The sequence below is a fragment of the Eriocheir sinensis genome, chromosome 24, assembly GCF_024679095.1.
Source record: "Eriocheir sinensis breed Jianghai 21 chromosome 24, ASM2467909v1, whole genome shotgun sequence".
In the NCBI taxonomy this organism is placed as follows: domain Eukaryota; kingdom Metazoa; phylum Arthropoda; class Malacostraca; order Decapoda; family Varunidae; genus Eriocheir; species Eriocheir sinensis.
The window spans coordinates 17,589,582-17,610,187 of NC_066532.1; the positions used below are offsets into that span (position 1 = coordinate 17,589,582).

Genomic DNA, 20,606 nt, shown 5'->3' on the forward strand with positions numbered 1-20,606 from the left:
TGTATAGTTCCTTGACAAATGAAACTCATACACTAGGAGGCAAAAAAAGGATCCATCCATCACATCTCATCAACATAACTCAAGTCCTGATATTTCAACATATTTGTCATTTGTCACAGACCACTTTGCCTACAGGCACTACATAGACAGGTATATTTACCGACATACAAGGGGTGCAAGTTACCCCATTGATCACATCTACTGACATACAAGGGGTGTAGGTTATCTCATTTATCACATTTACTGACATACAAGGGGTGTAGGTTACCTCATTGATCACATTTACTGAAATACAAGGGGGACAGGCTATCTCATTAACACATGGAACAGCTTATGGAAGAGGTGGTGGAGGCGTACAGTGCCCAAAAAATGATGGAAAGGCAAAGGAATGTAGATATGGAGACGGGACTATTACAGCTTAGGCCGGGCCCGGTAGACTACCAACAGGTCAATACAAATAGGTAAATATACACACACACACACACACACACAAGCACAACCTGCCTTGATTCCCCATCTGGGCTATATTTTCTGTCCTTCATGCTAGTCAATGCTGCCCTGCACTGCCTACTCTCTCCCACATACAGCAGCACAACACAACACCTCAGAGGTGAATCTTCACATGTCTGCTAATCTCACCTCTGGTCATGAAACGCTTTCCACAAGCATCACATTTGAACCCTTTGTGACCAGTGTGTCTTATGCTATGAGTCTTCAGGTATGACTTTAAACAGAATCTTTTCCCACAAACTTCACATTCATGATTTCTTTCACCAGTGTGTGTAAGGATGTGTGTGTTGAGGGTACTCTTCCGATTAAATCTTTTCCCACAAACTTCACATTCATGATTTCTTTCACCAGTGTGTGTAAGGATGTGTCTGTTGAGGGTACTCTTCCGATTAAATCTTTTCCCACAAACTTCACATTCATGATTTCTTTCACCAGTGTGTGTAAGGATGTGTGTGTTGAGGTTACCCTTCAGATTAAATCTTTTCCCACAAACTTCACATTCATGATTTCTCTCACCAGTGTGTGTAAGGATGTGTCTGTTGAGGTGACTCTTCCGATTAAATCTTTTCCCACAAACTTCACATTCATGATTTTTCTCACCAGTGTGTGTAAGGATGTGTTTGTTGAGGTCACACTTCTGATTAAATCTTTTCCCACAAACTTCACATTCATGATTTTTTTCACCAGTGTGTGTAAGGATGTGTACGTTGAGGTGACCCTTATGAATAAATCTTTTCCCACAAATTTCACATTCATGATTTCTTTCACCAGTGTGTGTAAGAATGTGTGTGTTGAGGTGACCCTTCCGATTAAATCTTTTCCCACAGACTTCACATTCATGATTTCTTTCACCAGTGTGTGTAAGGATGTGTGTGTTGAGGTTACCCTTATGATTAAATCTTTTCCCACAAATTTCACATTCATGATTTCTCTCACCAGTGTGTGTAAGGATGTGTGCATTGAGGTGACTCTTCCGATTAAATATTTTCCCACAAACTTCACATTCATGATTTTTTTCAGCAGTGTGTGTAAGAATGTGTGTCTTGAGTTTACCCTTCTTGGTGAAACTTTCCCCACAAACTGCACAATCATGATTTCTTTCAGCAGAATGAGTGAGTGTCTTAGTCAAAGTCACCCTTCCCAGGGAGGCTTTTCTCACACTCCTGGCTCTCATGGTTTCCTGAACCAGTGTGTGCAAGGCTGTGTCTGATGAACTTCCTCTCCCCTATCAAATTGTCCTACAGTCCTGACACTCAACCTTTCCCTTCCTTTATGGCTGGAGAAGGCAGCAGCACGGTGGTGGTGGTCCTTCTGATCAGGCCTTGGTCCTCACACCAGTGACAGTCTGCTCCGCTGCTCCTGGCCACTCAGGCTGCAGACCAGCCTTGAGGGCGAGGGGGCAGCAAGTCTTCCTCAACGCTACACTCATGGCCAGTAGTCCTTCCTGGTGTGTGGGAGATGTGTTAGGTCACATGTTCCATCAAGGTACAGGCAAGCCCCCTTAACAAACAATTATATCGCTAAGAAGCTGTTCACTAAGCAAAGTTTTGTTGTGCCAACTCATTATAACGTAGGTTAATTGGAGTGTGCTTACAGAACCCCAACTTTTCCCCTTTCACTCATACTGACCACTTATTTGCACAGTAAAAAGCCGTAGCTACTTGTGCACTTCCTGACTCCTCAGTGACACACCTGCACACCACGGTACTGGACTGAACACTGGTGGCTGGGTTGACGTGCATGATCACTGTGTGTGCGAATCACCTCATATGTGGCCAACATCACCTGTAGTACTGCAGGACACTGGCCTTTACCGACACCCTCCACCACTCACTGTTAGGTGTTAATGTACTCAAATTTAATTGGGATTTATTAACCTGTACAGCCTGTATTTTTTGGGGGGTTTATATCATGTGAAAAATTTGGCCCGTCGCTGGTACACGGTAAAGCCACAAATTTGGCCCGTCGCTGGTACTGGGTTAAGCGCGGGAAAAACACAAACGTACCTCACGCACCAAGGGCAGAATGGTAACTAAAATGTCACGGCCGTACAGCACCGTATGTCTAACAGATTTCCTTCCACGATACAAATTAACCCCCCATGCCGGGATTCCGGACAACAGTAGTAATCTAGGGTTAAATATCTCTTTACCACGAGTTCTACTGACTAGATTCCGTCCGATACTTGCCAGATTAAGCATTAGTCTTTGTGGAAACTATTGGAAAAATGGTTCTAGCTATACGTGCGGCAGGAGAGTAGAAAAAATGCAAGAATGGTGTAAGCTTAGTTGCGAGTATTTAGCTTGTAATAACTGGATGGTAGAGTGTTTCTCACCAATGCACCTGAAAAATGTTACCATAAACACTTGGGATCAATGTCTTGTAGAATACAGGACAGTGCATCATGATTTATCACGTGAGAGATTTTTGAGTGTGTGAGTCCTCATCGCTTCAACAGGCTCTGACCAAGTTCTAGTTAACCCGTTGACTGCAAACTTCCTACAAGCAGACATCACCAAGCTACAGGATTTGGCCTATCGCTATATCTTACCTAACCTAACCGGACCTGACCCCCACCCCCCTTGCTGCCAAAATACAATGTAATAGACTGCACTCATAAACTTTATACAGCAAAATTTTGATGTTTCTTTAACTTTCCAGAGGCTATTAGTTGCTGCACAGCATTCAACATCACATACAAAGTTTCGTTTAGTCGGCGCAACATCTGTGGTCATATGCCGGAGAGAGACAGAAGGGGAAGGAATTATAGGAGAAGGGAACAGATCCCAGGAGATGGGACACAGCCCCCGATTAATACCTGGTACCCATTCACTGCTGGGTGGACAGGGGCGTAGGGTATCGGAAAAGCCACCCAAATTTTTCCACTCCGCCCGGGAATTGAACCTGGGCTCTCTCGGTTGTGAGCCGAGTGTGCTAACCACTGCACCACGAAGCCTCATGGTGTAGGCATGAACCTCAAGTGAATGGCTACCTTTACTTTCATATTAGACAGTTCTGTAAAACACTGGAAGGAGGTTGGTGTAACATGGAGTTTTACCCTTTTCATCTTTACATTGTTCCTGTCTTGAGGTGTGAAGGTAGATAGAAGACGTATGTGACAACAAGAGCAGTTGGTTAACTCGGTAGCTGAGGAGATCAGGTTTCTTAAAGGCCCTCTAAGCGAATTAACCCTTCACCGGATTTCCCACAAGAAGACATCACCAAGCTACAGGAATGGAACAACAAGTGGCTGCTACAATTCAATGAGGAAAATTGTAAAGTCCTGCACCTTGGGAGAGGATATCCAGCACACCAATACCACATGGGAAACACACCACTATCCATCACAGAGGCAGAGAAAGACCTGGGAGTATATGTTACCAGGCTACCAGTGAAGGCCAAATCCATACGAATCGCAGCAGATGGGTTAATGAGAAAAAAATCATCGCTCAAGCAAACCATTTCATAACATATATCAAAGCATTTGTGATCAGTTTATACATCATTTATTCTGGGAGGTTTATATCATGGCAAAAATTTGGCCCATCACAGGTACACGGTAAAGCCACAAATTTGGCCCGTCGCTGCTGCCGGGTTCAGTAGGAAACAAGAGAGTGAAAGCTGCATAAATAGAATCTTAACAAAAAGGAGATGAAAATTTTTTGGCTAATCCTCCACTTTTTTTTCAAGATACTACTTTTTTATAGTTTTTGATGTTTTAACCCGGTAGCTGCGGGAACCATGTTTCTTAAAATGCCTGAATCGGTGTTGTGTTATTTGGCGTCCCCACCGTCAAAAATTGTTTACAAACACTGGTCTCTGAGCAGTGCATGCTCAGACCAGATTTGTACAGTCTCACAAAGCTTTTAAACCGTATTAAGAGTTGCTGGAAGGCTGAATCAGACATAGTACATTATCATCCTCGCTGTTTTTAGAACGACACTCTGTACGAGTTGTATTTATATGTACAGAGTGTACGTCATTCTAGAAACAGCGAGGATGGTGGTACTGTATGTTTGATTCAGCTTTCCAGCAACTCTTAATGTGTTAAAAAAGCATTGTGAGACTGAACAGGTCTACACTTAATGGTCTGAGCATGCGATTCACGAGAGACCAGTGTTTGTAAACAAAAGCGCGAGCTTTTGACGATGGGACACCAAATAATACAACACCGGGTGCCTTCAGAATCATGGAATGGTCACAAACGAATATGGAATATCAAATTTGAGGCAGTGAATAATCATTTTTGGGGCAAAGTTAAATGATTTTTCTCTATGATATTTTGATTTTTGAGTAGCATAAAAAAAAATAACATAGTGTTTTAATTTTCATGATCTAAGCATGAAATCTCATCACCGAAGATATTTCATACCCCGAAGTTTTTTCATACAACACCGGGCCACGCATGCGCGGTAGGGAGACAACGTTTTTTTTCTGAGAGGCGGAAAAAAAGTAGCGATTATCGCTAGTTTGGTTACAAAAGTAACGAAGATACCGATATATATTTAAATAAGTAGCGGATGGCCGATAATCCGATTTTGTTATCAGCGATAAAGTATCGCGATAACTTATCGCGATAACGCCCAGCTATGTAGACAAGGCATATGTGGAGTGAGCCAGCCGGGCCCACGCACTTCAAGTCTAGTTAACCTCTTAATTGCGATTTCCTACAAGAAGACTTCACCAAGCTACAGGAATGGATCAAAAAGTGGCTGCTACAATTCAATGAAGAAAAATGTAAAGTCATGCACCTTGGGAGGGGATATCCAGCATACTAATACCACATGGGAAACACTCCATTATCCACCACAGAGGCAGAGAAAGACATGAGAATATATGTTACCAGTGAAGGCCAAATTCGTTCCAATCGCAGCAGACAGGTTAAGATATCTGTGGATAGTCAGCCATTGCTGCACAACAGAGTATATAAGAACTACTTCTCAACTCACCCAGTGATGAGACGGGAGCGCCAGGCGGCTTGAACACGAGAGAGGCAATGTTGGACCTTCCACCCATCCCACACGCCGGCTATCCTGAAACAAATTCAAATCTTTCAACACTGGAGACAACACTACAGTGAAACCAAACTGTCAAGTCTGTTCATAGGTTCTCAAGGTTCTTTTTCCTTTCCTATTCACAGTCCCAACACCTATCTCTTCCTCTCATATGTAAGGTAAAGGTAACATATGAGAGGAAGAGATAGGTGTTGGGACTGTGTGGCAGAGCAGAGGGGAGAAATGGACCCTCGGGAGGCTCCGCCCAAACGGACTCGACAATTTGGTTTCACAATAGGAAGTAATGAAGTCTTATAATCTTCACAAACACTAAGCACAATATGAAGGCATGAACATCAAGGAACAGGATAATATATCTTAGAAATCTGAAAAGATAATCATATATGAGAAAATCAAAGATCATTTTCTTGCCCTGACATGTGTAATGCGTACTTTTCATTGTAATAAAAGATATATACATATCTATGTACCTAAGAACTGATGTCTTTTTATTAACCCGGTAGCAGCGGGGATCATGTTTCTTAATGGTCCCTCTAAGCAAGAAAAATGAGAAACAATCATCACTCACACAAACCATTCCATAATATATATCAAAGCATTTGTGATCAGAATATGTATCATCAATTTTTGGGGGTTTATTTCATGGCACAAATTTGGCCCGTCACTGCTACACGGTAAAGCCGCAAATTTGGCCCATCACTGCTACACGGTAAAGCCACAAATTTGGCCCGTCGCTGCAACATGGAAAAGCCACAAATTTGGCCCGTCGCTGCTACCGGGTTAACATTGCATCAGGAAACATTGGTTTGACTCTGGAGTATAGCAAAATGTAGTAAAATATGTGTACTGTGTTTTATAACCCGTACAGAATTGTAACCGATATGAATATACCTCAATGATATTACAGAAATATTAAGATACAAGGATAAACTTTTATGGTGCTATGAGAATGAGCCTGTAAGGTGCTGTTTAGAACTATTAGTATATAAAAAATAAGTACGTATATATAAAAATGAATAATATATCATATCTCCATCTCTCTTTCAGCGAGTAGCTAGTATTCCTAAATGCATAATAATACTTTAGTATTCCTAAATGCATAATAGCCTACTAGTTTCCTAAATGCAAAATAATAGCTTAGTATTCTTCAATGCAAAATAATAGTTTAGTATTCCTAAATGCATAATAGCCTACTAGTTTCCTAAATGCAAAATAATAGCTTAGTATTCTTCAATGCAAAATAATAGTTTAGTATTCCTAAATGCATAATAGCATACTTTAGTCTGTTCACTTAAGCTAGATTCCTGGCGCCTAGGCAGGTTGGTAAGCATGCAGCTGATTGGCTGCTCCTCCTGCTAACACTCATGTTGGACCACGTCTTGTATGCTCAAGTGAGACATGTTTCTTTATAGCAACTCATTGCCCCAACCATCATGGCGCTCAAGACACACAGTATGATGATGTTAAAAAAACGAGTGTTGCGCGCGTCATGATGGTTGCAGCAAGTGAAATGTTGCTATAAACAACCCTGTGTTTTCAATATGTGGAGCTCTATCTGCATTCTGATCAGACTATCGTGTTCACGAGAGATTTTCCTACGTAACGTAATAATATATTTCTGCAGTCAATGAGCAACTGTTTAAAATAGTGAGCATAAGTAAAACTTGTTATAAACATTTTTTTAACATCTTCACGGTTCAGCTCATCGTAATACCATTTTCTTTTTTGTTTTGTTGAGTTTTTACAATACATCTTGATTCTACAGTCACTGCTGAGTCTGATGGTGTCAACCAAAACAGGCTAGCTCGTATATGAGGTGAGCTATGGCATATACTAAAGAAACATGTCTCACTCAAGCATGCAAGATCTGGTCCGACATGAGTATTAGCGGCAGAGAGGCGCAGCTGCAAGCTTACCAGGTTGGTAAGCTGCAAGCTTACCAACCTGCCTAGGCACCAAGAATCTAGGTTAAGTGAACAGACTAAAGTTTCCTAAATGCAAATTAATAGCCTAGTCTCCTAAATGCAAAATCATAGCTTTGTATTCGTAAATGCTAAATGATTGCTTGGTATTCCTAAATGCAAAATAATAGCCTCGTATTCATGAATTCAAATAGCATATTATTCCTAAATGGTAAATAATAGCCTAGTGTTCATGAATGCAAAATAATAGCCTAGTTTTACTAAATGCAAAATTATAAGCTGGTGTACACAGTAAAATTATAATGTATTTGTCTTGACTACTTCATTGGCTTATTAGCAAGTTATCACAGATTGTAAAACTCTTCCCACTTATAATTTATTACAGAAGTTGTAGATACGGTATAACATGCAGAAAACCTTACACCATATGAATAGAATCCAATATTCCTCAAAACAACTCACCTCATTCCAAGGACATCACGACCCCCGGGTTAAGAACCGCTGAATTAGAAGCAAGAAACAATAAAGCAATATCAGCGACAGCAAGGGAGTGTAGCGCGGGGTACTACTTACTTGAAGCACTGGGTGTTCGCTACTAACCGACTATGCACGAGTGTTGCCGCCTATCCAGCGAGCTGCTGCGGCAAAGCCCTCCGACACAAGTCAAGGATACGGAGTCTATGTCAAAACCTATAACTATGACACATTTTTTTCCTATTAAGCTCAAAGAAAGGATCCAGGATAGCAATGCACGTGAACCAGACCTTTAGAGAAAACCACCAGTTATCAAAACTTAATGGAGGAACCAAATTATTTACTGCATTGAAAAGTATTGATGAACAGTAATCATGTATATTTGAGGTGGTCACAACTCATTTTCTTATGTGCTTAGCTCATTATTATTTTTTTGAAAATTTTCACCTAATGAAAATGCCCAAAAACGAATACATAATAAATAAATAGAAAACTAATAAATTTACCCCCTTGGCTGCGGATTTCTAACAAGAAGACATCACCAAGCTACAGGAATGGATCAAAAAGTGGCTGCTACAATTCAATGAAGAAAAATGCAAAGTCCTGCACCTTGGGAGGGGATATCCAGCACACTGCCAACACATGGGAAGCACTCCACTATCCACCACAGAGGCAGAGAAAGACCTGGGACTATAATGTTACCAGGCTACCAGTGAAGGCGAAATCCGTGCCAATCGCAGCAGACGGGTTAAAGTTAGCACCAAATTAAGCTTAAGACATCCCACATGCTGTCCTGAAGACCACCCATCAACCCAGACTCTAGAAGAAACCATCCAAGTGAATCAAGAACGAGCTCCGGGGGGGGGCAGCATGTGCCAACAAAACCTGGCGGCACTATAAAACACTTGCCTGCGCCATGACGGGAGGGGCCCGACTACCATCCAGCAGGCCCCTCCAGAAACGCTGATATGGGACAGCATGGACAAAAACAACAAAAAAAAAAAAAAGCATGTTAGGAACCAAAGGAACTCTACAGTATTCTCAAAACACAGCCTGACAACAATCACTGGTCCAGCACTGTTGGACCCGGCAACTTAATAGGGGATATGTTGCTGGTTTACAGGTTTACCTTATCCTGCCCATAACCCGGTAGCAGCGACGGGCCAAATTTGTGGCTTTACCGTGAAGCAGTGATGGGCCAAATTTGTGGCTTTACCATGAAGCAGTGATGGGCCAAATTTGTGGCTTTACCGTGAAGCAGTGATGGGCCAAATTTGTGGCTTTACCGTGAAGCAGCGACGGGCCAAATTTGTGGCTTTACCGTGTAGCAGCGACGGGCCAAATTTGTGGCTTTACCGTGTAGCAGCGACGGGCCAAATTTGTAGCTTTACCGTGTAGCAGCGACGGGCCAAATTTGTGGCTTTACCGTGAAGCAGTGATGGGCCAAATTTGTGGCTTTACCGTGTAGCAGCGACGGGCCAAATTTGTGCCCTGATATAAACCCCCCAAAATAGATGATACATAATCTGATCACAAATGCTTTGATATATATTATGAAATGGTTTGTGTGAGTGATGATTTTTTCTCAGTTTTCTCGCTTGGAGGGACCATTAAGAAACATCATCCTCGCTGCTACTCAGTTAACATATCATATAACATATATCCTTAACATATCCTATAACCCTTAACATATCCTATACATCGAGTAGCAGGCTTTTTTATTGTTTCCTTTTTTTGTGCCCTTGTGCTGTATCCTTTGCTGTAGAAAAAAAAGAAAAAAAAACATAAATCAACAAATAGGAAAGGAGAGAAAGAGAGAAGAATGAAAAATAAAGGAAGAAAGAGAGAAGGAAATAAAGAAAGCAAAACAATGAGAAAGAAAACCAACCACTTCTACTACTATAACCATTACTACTACTACAGACATGGCAAATTTAACTGGTAACTAGATAGCGCCGCATTATTGATCCCAGTTTTTCGGCCATAACTCAAAAAATGCTGCTCACAGAGGGCTAAATTTTGGAGACTATATAGTTCATATGTATATCTACCTACTGTCAAAAGTTGAGGAAAATTGAACCACTACTTTTTGAGATATGGGAGTCCAAAAACTTTTGCGCCGAGTTCGTGCCCATTCATTAAGTCAAGATAGGGCTATTTGGGCTTAAGATAACACGGCATGGCAGAGCACAGGCTTGGTGGTGTCTCCCAACTTATCAAAATACTTGCATATTAATAATTTTTTGCTTCCTTATTATTGTTCCCTGTTTTTTGGCCATAACTCAAAAAATACTGCACACAGACGGCTAAAATTTGGATACTATATAGTTCACATGTATGTCTACCTACTGTCAAAACTTGAGGAAGATTGAACCAGTCCTTTTTGAGATATAGGAGTCCAAACTTTTTTGCACTGAGTTCATGCGCCGAGTTCGTTACTATTCACTAAGTTAAAATAGGGATATTTGGGGAAGATAACGTGGCATGGCAGAGCACAGGCTTGGTGGTGTCTCCCAACTTAACAAAATTATTGCATATTAATAATTTTTCGCTTACTTATTATTGAGCCCCATTTTTCGGCCATATCTAAAAAAATGATGCACACAGACGGCTAAATTTAGTAAATATAGTAAATAAAGTTCATATGTATGTCTACCTACTGTCAAAACCTGAAGAAGATTGAACCAGTACTTTTTGAGATATGGCAGTCCAAAATTTTTTGCGCCGAGTTCCTTACTATTCACTAAGTCAAGATAGGGCTATTTGGGCTTAAGATAACACGGCATGGCAGAGGACAGGCTTGGTGGTGTCTCCCAACTTATCAAAATACTTGCATATTAATAATTTTTCGCTTACTTATTATTGATCCCCGTTTTTTGGCCACAACTCAAAAAATGCTACACACAGAGGGCTAAATTTTGGATACTAAATAGTTCATATGTATGTCTACCTACTGTCAAAACCTGAGGAAGATTGAACCAGTACTTTTTGAGATATGGGAGTCCAAACAAATTTGCGCCGAGTTCGTGCCTATTCATAAACCACCCAATATAAATGATACATAATCTGATCACAAATGCTTTGATATATATTTTGAAATGGTTTGTGTGAGGGGTGATTTTTTCTAATTTTTCTCGTTTGGGGGGACCATTAAGAAACATGATCCCCGCTGCTACCGGGTTAAACTAACATGCACACAGGGAAATAAGTAGCACCCACCCACACGGGGAAACACAAACTCCACCATTCCACACCTTAATTAAGCCCTAACCAAACTAGTGAGTGTTATCCATTGTTACCCCTGAGAAAAGGAAAGTTTGGTTTAGTCGGCGCAACATCTGTGGTCATATGCCGGAGAGAGACAGAAGGGGAAGGAATCATAGGAGCTCCCAGGAATTATAGGAGCTCCCAGGAATTATAGGAGATCCCAGGAATTAGTCAGATCCCAGGAGATGGGACACAACCCCCGATTAATACCTGGTACCCATTCACTGCTGGGTGGACAGGGGCGTAGGGTATCGGAAAGGCCGCCCAAATTTGTCCACTCCGCCCGGGAATCGAACCCGGGCTCTCTCGGTTGTGAGCTGAGTGTGCTAACCACTGCACCACGAAGCCAGGCTCTCTCGGTTGTGAGCTGAGTGTGCTAACCACTGCACCACGAAGCCCCCTTACCTATGAGGAAGACACACACAGCACCCTTTTGGCCTCACCTTCCTTCCTCTCCCCACACAAGTAATCCCACAGCGCCTCTTCAAAAAGTGTTCACGGCTGCATGTGTTAATAACTCTACCTCTTTGGCTCTCCCGTCACGTCCCAGGCAGCCGGGGAACACCCTCTCCTTGGCTTGATTAATTGATCGTGTGTTTCCAAAGAACAGAGAAGAGAAAATCAAATCTCGGGGCCTGATCTTGGTCTTGATCTTGATGTCACAGGAGGCTCGAGGTTTCTCCCAGCCAGGCGTCACACATCTGGCACACTTTGCTGCGGGACTCAGACCATCTAGAGTTGCCCTCCTCTAGTGTAAAGAAAGTATCCACGTCTAAGTTATCGCAATCTGAAAACATTTTATACAGCTCTATCATACCGTTTACCGTTGATGAGGTTTCAGGCCCCGGTCCGCCAGCGCTCCACAGGGCCGCTAACATTATAACAGTAATATTAGCACCTCAACTTGTCCTCAATCCTCATATTTGTTAAGTCGTAGGATTTAGTGAACAAGTGAGTCTTCAGCGCTTTCTTCAACACTGCCAGACTGTCACTGTTCTTAACGTCCTCGGGTGACTCATTATAGAGCCGGGCACTCTTCTCAAATGCTCTCAAACCCAGTTCCAGGTTGACCCTGGGCTCATAGAGTCTATACTGTTCTGTACTGTGTTGAAATGCCACAATTTTCTCTTTACTACACTCCCACACGGCCTCTGCGTGTAACGAAACACACGAGAAATTAATCCAGACAAGGAAAGCTTTTGCCGGCGCCGGGGATCGAACCCGCGACCAGCGTAACGGGAAAGCCACTCCTTTACCAGTCGGCCAAAGAGGTACCCACTGGCTAAGTGGGTTAGGATTTATTCATGTTAGGCCCTGCCTCCACAACCTTATTCCGATAGTATTCCCTTTTCCGTTTTATCACAAGCCGATTTTCTTGGTTTCTCGCCTCCTGTATGCTCTTCTTGCCTCATCTGTTTTTTGCCTACGCCACAGTCTTTCTTTTTTCTTCTCTCTTTTTGCCCTCAGTATTTCCGCATTAAACCAAGGTGCATGATCTCTCTCCACTATCTCCTTTTCAATCAGAGGACAGAGGCTGTTATACTCATCTTTAGCTAAACCATTACATAGCTTAACCAGGCAGGTAGCACAATTTACACGTAACACCGAGCCATGTTCACAGATTTCACGACAGTTAATAGTAATTTCCTGTATTACAGAGTTAATCAATATTTCTGGTTGAAAATTCTTTCGCAATCTGAACGTGATCTTTTTTCTCTGCACTGCTTCCCTCACGTATGAAATTTCAAAGGTTACCAATTTATGCACCGGGGATATACAACATATTTCATCAACACACCTTGCACTAGATCACCGTCTATATCGCTGAAAACCAAGTCTAGCACATGACCCCCTAAAGAAGTCATCTCATTCACTTTATTAATCAGGTTGAGACTGTCCATCATCTCAATGAAGGCCATGGCAGAAGAATTTTCAGGATCATCAATCCATAGATTAAAGTCACCACAGATGAACACATTTGCACTCACCATATCCACAGACTCCAAAAATGTGCGAAAATCATCAATAAAGACCTCTGCTCTTGTATCCGGAGGTCGATACACCACAATAAAGGTGCATTTCCTTCTATCAATTTCACAGATGACTTGCACTAATTCAAAGGTATCCCACCTTTCTGATGCTTTTCTCCGAATCTTCTTAAAAGAATTCGAAAGAAAGATCCCAACACCACCACCCCTTCTTGTCTCCCTCGGAACATGTAGAAAGGTACGAGTTACTGCATGGCGTCATCTCACGAATCTTGGCGACGTCGTAGTCATTTAGCCATGTTTCAGTTACCGCTAAAATGTCAAGATCCTTTTCTTTGATGAGATCACGGATATCTAGAGTTTTGTTTCCCACAGACTGAACATTTAGCAGACCACATTTAATCTTTGTATCTGAGGAATTAGTAGCCATGATGTGTTATGTTACGAATTCTCTCAATTTCAGTCTGAAAAACTACACAACACTGGTTATTCGCCGAGTGATTAACTTCAGACTTCTTGTACCTCACACAATTTATACATTTGCTCTAAGTTCCGGGGCAGTCTTTCGCTTTATGCTCTCCTGCACATTTATAACATACTGGGTTCTCACCATTGGCCTTGGCAGTGCATTTGGACTCAATATGACCAAATCTCTGACAATGATAACATATTATTGCATGGTATCTGTCTCTCACAGTATACACCACCCATTCAAGTTTTGTTCTATCATGGTGCTTGTAGATTAGCTCTCTAACCATTGGATCACATTTCAGGATATAATGTGCTGTGCCACCGGCAGCAGGCTTACGAAAAATTTTCTCAATTTTCTCCTCAACTTGTGGAATCGAGTGTAGGAACTCATTTCTTTTAAGCAGTGTCTCAATTATCTTATCCCCAGTCTCCTCCTTGTGCACATTACAAATCATGATCTTTGGCCTCAGTTTTCCCACACTTTTAGTACTGACTTTCTCCACAGATTGCAATTTTTGGGCTGCCTCATTCCTCATCATCAAAGTTCATTATAATATTACCTCCAATAGTGAATCTTGAATCAGTAATCTGAATGCCATGTAATTTTTTTTTTTTTTTTTTTTACGTTGTTGCCGTTGCCATGATGACATCTTCCCAGTGATGGTGGGCCCTCGGACCAAGGCTTCTTCCCCTTCCAGGTGGGGCCTGGCCCAGCGGCCGTTCTGGCGCAGGGCAGTGTTATGGCGGGCGCTTGCGCATAGCTGTTACCCCCCCCGGAACTCGTTCGATTTTCTGATTGCTTGGATCTAGAGTCCGGGTTGATGGGGTGGTCTTCAGGACAGCATGTGGGTAGTGGCGGTGACTGAAAAATCCGTGGAAGCGAAGAGATCTGGACCGCGTCGTTCATCACGCGGCGGGAATGTGGCCAATGACCCACTACCACCTACGCCACCGCCTCAGAAACTTCACTTTTCAACTCTGTAGCCTTTTTATCTTGTTCCGAGGCCTTGACAACAAGTAAATTCTTCTTAACTTTCCTCTTACGTTTGGTGACCTCAGCCCAAGTTGCATCTGCTGACTCCACATGTTCAGCCCGTTGCAAAACGTCCGCCACATCCTGCGCCACCTCCCCCAGCTCCTCCTTCACGCTCACCGCTTGTGACTCAACTTCTTGTTTCACTTCTGATATTTCCTTAGATAATTCCAGCTTGAATTCTTCCATTTTTCCCACAATTCTGGTAGCTAGATGCTTTATGAAGACATGGGTCGCAAATCCAATTTACTTTAGATATATTTTCCGACTTAATTCCAGACAGATGAGCACACTTCACATGACACCACTTAGGGCACAGACAGCACCCTATCCACTTATTGCCTGTGGGATCCGCACAAACGTAACAGAGCTCCACCGAGTTCTTGGCTCGGCCAGCCATGTCGATTCAGCGTTTTCGCGAGCAAGGCGCAGCACCTCCGACCCGCGGCGACTACTCACTCATATCCCCCCTTAGACATCTCCTCTCAAATGAAAACATATTTAGCCTCTTGTTCACTTTTTTTTTCATATGTACTCACCCTACAAATTAGATCCCTGTCCTAAGCAATGTAAAGTAAATGAATATCTATTTTTTGCTTAAATTTGTTTAATATTGTTTATAGAGCTTTTTATCATGGGGGAATAATGAAAGCACCGCCCTGATTTTCTTTCTCTATTCTTTTATGCACATCCTTAGGCCCCCCAGTGATCAGAGGCCCTGCGCAATGATTGTAGTGAGCACCTACTATACATTTCAGCGGCGGACAAACGCTGTTTTTCGCAAATATCTCCTAAACGAATCGTTGGATCAGTATGACATTTCAGCACACTACAGTTAACATCCGGACCTAATTTATGGCTAACATACCACGATACTATATGTGTTATGTGAGGAGTTTACTCGTGGAAAATAACACAAACCCGACGAGTCATGTTGACGCATTCGAAGGAAAGTGTGCCCCCCCCCCCCAACACCCTCCCAACTACTTCTCCCCCTTCTCGCTCTCATTGTCCTTCCTCTTCTCCCCCTAGCTCCTCGCCTCCCTCATCATTCTTATGTCCCTCCCTATTTCTCCCATCACTGTATTATATATTAGAATGTTATGTAGGTGTATATGTATAGATATGATTATTAACTAAGAGCATGGTACAATTCCATGGAGGCAAGACGTATTTCACGTTGATAATTACTGTACAACACCTGGATGCGCCTCGGCAGTCAATGAGTTATACCCTGCCTCTGCTTGAGTCATAGCCTCGGGGGAAGGGGGATGGTGAGGGGGTGACGAGGGAAGAGAGGAGGGGGTTGCTGCTATATGCGGGTAGGGAAGGAGTGGTCTGGGGGTTGTTCGGGGCGTTGGTGGAGGGGTTAGACGAGTACCCCACACTCGTCCGATTCTGTTAACACCTTAGATATGATGACTGGATTAGGCTTAATATCAGTCAGTAAACTCCTCACATAACACACATTGCAATATGGTATATCAGCCATAAATTAGGTCTGGGTGTTAAAGGTAGTGTACTGAAATATCATACTGATCCAACGAATCGTTTAGGAGATATTTGCGAAAAACAGCGTTTGTCCGCCGCTGAAATGTATAGTAGGAAGGGCTGGCCTTGATTACCCCGTAGCAGTGACGGGCCAAATTTGTGGCTTTACCATGTAGCAGCGACGGGCCAAATTTGTGGCTTTACCGTGTAGCAGCGACGGGCCAAATTTGTGGCTTTACCATGTAGCAGCGACGGGCCAAATTTGTGGCTTTACCGTGTAGCAGCGACGGGCCAAATTTGTGCCAAGATATAAACCCCCAAAATAGATGATACATAAACTGATCACAAATGCTTTGATATATATTATGAAATCATTTGTGTGAGGGGTGATTTTTTCTCATTTTTCTCACTTAGAGGGACAATTAACACCTTGACTACGGATTTCCTGCAGTCAGAACTCACTAAGCTACAGGAATGGAACAAAAAGTGTCTGCTACAATTCAATGATGAGAAATGTAAAGTCCTGCACCTTGAAAGGGTATCCAGCACACCAATACCACATGGGAAACACTCCACTATCCACCACAGAGGCAGAGAAAGACATGGAGTAGTTACCAGGCTACATGCAGTGAAAGCCAAATCCGTGCCAATCGCAGCGGACGGGTTAAGAAACATGATCCCCGCTGCTACCGGGTTAAACTAATACACAGGTGCAGGAGAGTGACAGGTGTAAATGGGAAGATGACTTGGCAAATGATACCACACAGTGTACTGAAGCATAACTACTTTTATTTCCTAAATCAGCTATATATGAATTTAGCTTGTTTATAGTGTACAGTTTCATATTCATAAACCTTGTATTATAAAAGGTTTGGTTAGATTATGAGGTAAGTGAGGTTAGGTAATTTGAGTTAATATCTGTTGAACTCTTACTTACCTAACCTAATCTAACCTTACCTTATCTAGCCTAGTCTTACCTAACCTAATCTAACCATTGTTGCCTAAAATAATCCATTACAGGTAAACAGCTTTTGAAGGGAGTTGGGTATTTATCTGTGGAAATACTAATATTTTTTGTACATGAAGTTATGACTGTAACAATGCAATGCTTCCCAGCAGATGTGTATTTCTGCCACTTCATAGAGAAATAACTAGAACTTTGTTAACATAATAAAATTCAGAACAGGTAAAAATGTTTGCATCCAGAAGAAATGATGCAAATCACTAAATATTTACTGAAGGCTTAACTTAGGGAAATAAACCCTGGAACAAAGGGGCAGAAACCTTAAAACTCTCTCATCTTCTTAACCCCTTGACTGCAGATTTCCTACAGTCAGACCTCACCAAGCTACAGGAATGGAACAAAAAGTGGCTGCTACAATTCAATGAAGAAAAATGTAAAGTCCTGCACCTTGGGAGGGGATATCCAGCACACCAATACCACATGGGAAACACTCCACTATCCACCACAGAGGCAGAGAAGGACATAGGAGTATATGTTACCGGGCTACAAATAAAAGCCAAATTCGTGCCAATCGCAGCGGACGGGTTATGAGGGAAAGTGAAGGAGTTACAAATGCATAGTTCCTTGATACATGAAACTCATACAGTAGGAGGTAAAAAAGGATCCATCCATCTCATCTCATTAACATAACTCTAGTCCTGATATTTCAACAGATATTTGTCATTTGTCACAGACCACTTTGCCTACAGGCACTACATAGACAGGTATATTTACCGACATACAAGGGGTGTAGGTTATCTCATTTATCACATTTACTGACATACAAGGGTGTAGGTTATCTCATTTATTACATTTACTGACATACAAGGGGTGTAGGTTATCTCATTTATCACATTTACTGACATACAAGGGTGTAGGTTATCTCATTTATCACATTTACTGACATACAAGGGGTGTAGGTTATCTCATTTATCACATTTACTGACATACAAGGGGTGTAGGTTATCTCATTTATCACATTTACTGACATACAAGGGGTGCAAGTTACCTCATTGATCACATTTACTGACATACAAGGGGTGTAGGTTATCTCATTTATCACATTTACTGACATACAAGGGGTGTAGGTTATCTCATTTATCACATTTACTGACATACAAGGAGTGCAAGTTATCTCATTTATCACATTTACTGACATACAAGGGGTGCAAGTTACCTCATTGATCACATTTACTGACATACAAGGGGTGTAGGTTATCTCATTTATCACATTTACTGACATACAAGGAGTGCAAGTTATCTCATTTATCACATTTACTGACATACAAGGGGGGCAGGCTATCCCATTAACACATGGAACAGCTTGCAGGAAGAGGTGGTGGAGGCGTACAGTGCCCAACAAATGATGGAAAGGCAAAGGAATGTAGATATGGAGACGGGACTATTACAGCTTAGCTAGGCATGGTACAGTAGTAAATACATACACAGAGACTACAAACAGGTCATTACAAATAGGTAAATACATACACACACACACACACACACACACACACACACACACACAACCTGCCTTAATTCCCCATCTGGGCTATATTTTCTGTCCTTCATGCTAGTCAATGCTGCCCTGCACCGCCTACACTCTCCCACATACAGCAGCACAACACAACACCTCAGAGGTGAATCTTCACATGTCTGCTAATCTCACCTCTGGTCATGAAACGCTTTCCACAAGCATCACATTTGAACCCTTTGTGACCAGTGTGTCTTATGCTATGAGTCTTCAGGTATGACTTTAAACAGAATCTTTTCCCACAAACTTCACATTCATGATTTCTTTCACCAGTGTGTGTAAGGATGTGTGTGTTGAGGTGACTCTTCCGATTAAATCTTTTCCCACAAACTTCACATTCATGATTTCTTTCACCAGTGTGTGTAAGGATGTGTGTGTTGAGGTGACTCTTCCGATTAAATCTTTTCCCACAAACTTCACATTCATGATTTCTTTCACCAGTGTGTGTAAGGATGTGTCTGTTGAGGTCACACTTCTGATTAAATCTTTTCCCACAAACTTCACATTCATGATTTTTTTCACCAGTGTGTGTAAGGATGTGTACGTTGAGGTGACCCTTATGAATAAATCTTTTCCCACAGACTTCACATTCATGATTTCTTTCACCAGTGTGTGTAAGAATGTGTGTGTTGAGGTGGCCCTTCAGATTAAATCTTTTCCCACAAACTTCACATTCATGATTTCTTTCACCAGTGTGTGTAAGAATGTGTGTGTTGAGGTGACCCTTCTGATTAAATCTTTTCCCACAAACTTCACATTCATGATTTCTTTCACCAGTGTGTGTAAGAATGTGTGTGTTGAGGTGTCCCTTCTGATTAAATCTTTTCCCACAAACTTCACATTCATGATTTCTTTCACCAGTGTGTGTAAGGATGTGTCTGTTGAGGTCACTCTTCCGATTAAATCTTTTCCCACAAACTTCACATTCATGATTTTTTTCACCAGTGTGTGTAAGGATGTGTCTGTTGAGGTTACCCTTATGATTAAATCTTTTCCCACAAACTTCACATTCATGATTTCTCTCACCAGTGTGTGTAAGGATGTGTGCATTGAGGTGACTCTTCTGATTAAATCTTTTCCCACAAACTTCACATTCATGATTTTTTTCAGCAGTGTGTGTAAGAATGTGTGTCTTGAGTTTACCCTTCTTGCTGAAACTTTCCCCACAAACTGCACAATCATGATTTCTTTCAGCAGAATGAGTGAGTGTCTTAGTCAAAGTCACCCTTCCCAGGGAGGCTTTTCTCACACTCCTGGCTCTCATGGTTTCCTGAACCAGTGTGTGCAAGGCTGTGTCTGATGAACTTCCTCTCCCCTATCAAATTGTCCTACAGTCCTGACACTCAACCTTTCCCTTCCTTTATGGCTGGAGAAGGCAGCAGCACGGTGGTGGTGGTCCTTCTGATCAGGCCTTGGTCCTCACACCAGTGACAGTCTGCTCCGCTGCTCCTGGCCACTCAGGCTGCAGACCAGCCTTGAGGGAGAGGGGGCAGCAAGTCTTCCTCAACGCTACACTCATGGCCAGTAGTCCTTCCTGGTGTGTGGGAGATGTGTTAGGTCACATGTTCCATCAAGGTACAGGCAAGCCCCCTTAACAAACAATTATATCGCTGAGAAGCTGTTCACTAAGCAAAGTTTTGTTGTGCCAACTCATTATAACGTAGGTTAATTGGAGTGTGCTTACAGAACCCCAACTTTTCCCCTTTCACTCATACTGACCACTTATTTGCACAGTAAGAAGTCGTAGCTACTTGTGCACTTCCTGACTCCTCAGCGACACACCTGCACACCACGGTACTGGACTGAACACTGGTGGCTGGGTTGACGTGCATGATCACTGTGTGTGCGAATCACCTCATATGTGACCGTCATCACCTGTAGTACTGCAGGACACTGGCCTT

The 20,606-nt window shown here is 42.3% G+C and overlaps 2 protein-coding genes across 17 annotated transcripts in view; one reads left to right on the top strand and one right to left on the bottom strand.

The window, feature by feature from the left end:
* LOC127002980 (putative zinc finger protein 66) overlaps positions 1-20,184 on the bottom strand; it is a 92,006-nt gene extending 71,822 nt beyond the window's left edge. For 2 of the 14 annotated variants that reach the window (XM_050869314.1, XM_050869313.1), the window contains exons 1-2: positions 11,712-11,912; positions 5,460-5,543 (exon numbers count right to left, since the gene is read on the bottom strand). In XM_050869314.1, the coding sequence (XP_050725271.1) occupies positions 5,460-5,526 (67 nt within the window). In that variant the 5' untranslated portion in view covers positions 5,527-5,543; positions 11,712-11,912. Of the gene's footprint in view, positions 1-320; positions 1,955-5,459; positions 5,544-11,631; positions 12,152-20,053 lie in introns of those variants that run through there. The other 12 variants (XM_050869308.1, XM_050869309.1, XM_050869310.1 and 9 more) reach the window with 12 other exon arrangements.
* LOC127002979 (uncharacterized) lies at positions 954-20,060 on the top strand. Of its 3 annotated transcripts, none has more exons than XM_050869304.1 (2): positions 954-970; positions 19,004-20,060. In XM_050869304.1, the coding sequence occupies exon 2, from the start codon at positions 19,046-19,048 to the stop codon at positions 20,003-20,005; it is 960 nt and encodes a 319-aa protein (XP_050725261.1). In that variant the 5' UTR covers positions 954-970; positions 19,004-19,045; the 3' UTR covers positions 20,006-20,060. The 3 variants fall into 3 exon arrangements, with proteins under 3 accessions (XP_050725261.1, XP_050725262.1, XP_050725263.1); XM_050869305.1 differs by lacking the exon at positions 954-970 and adding an exon at positions 1,037-1,054; XM_050869306.1 differs by lacking the exon at positions 954-970 and adding an exon at positions 18,672-19,003 and having other exon boundaries at positions 19,088-20,060.
* Positions 20,185-20,606: the final 422 nt, after the last annotated feature.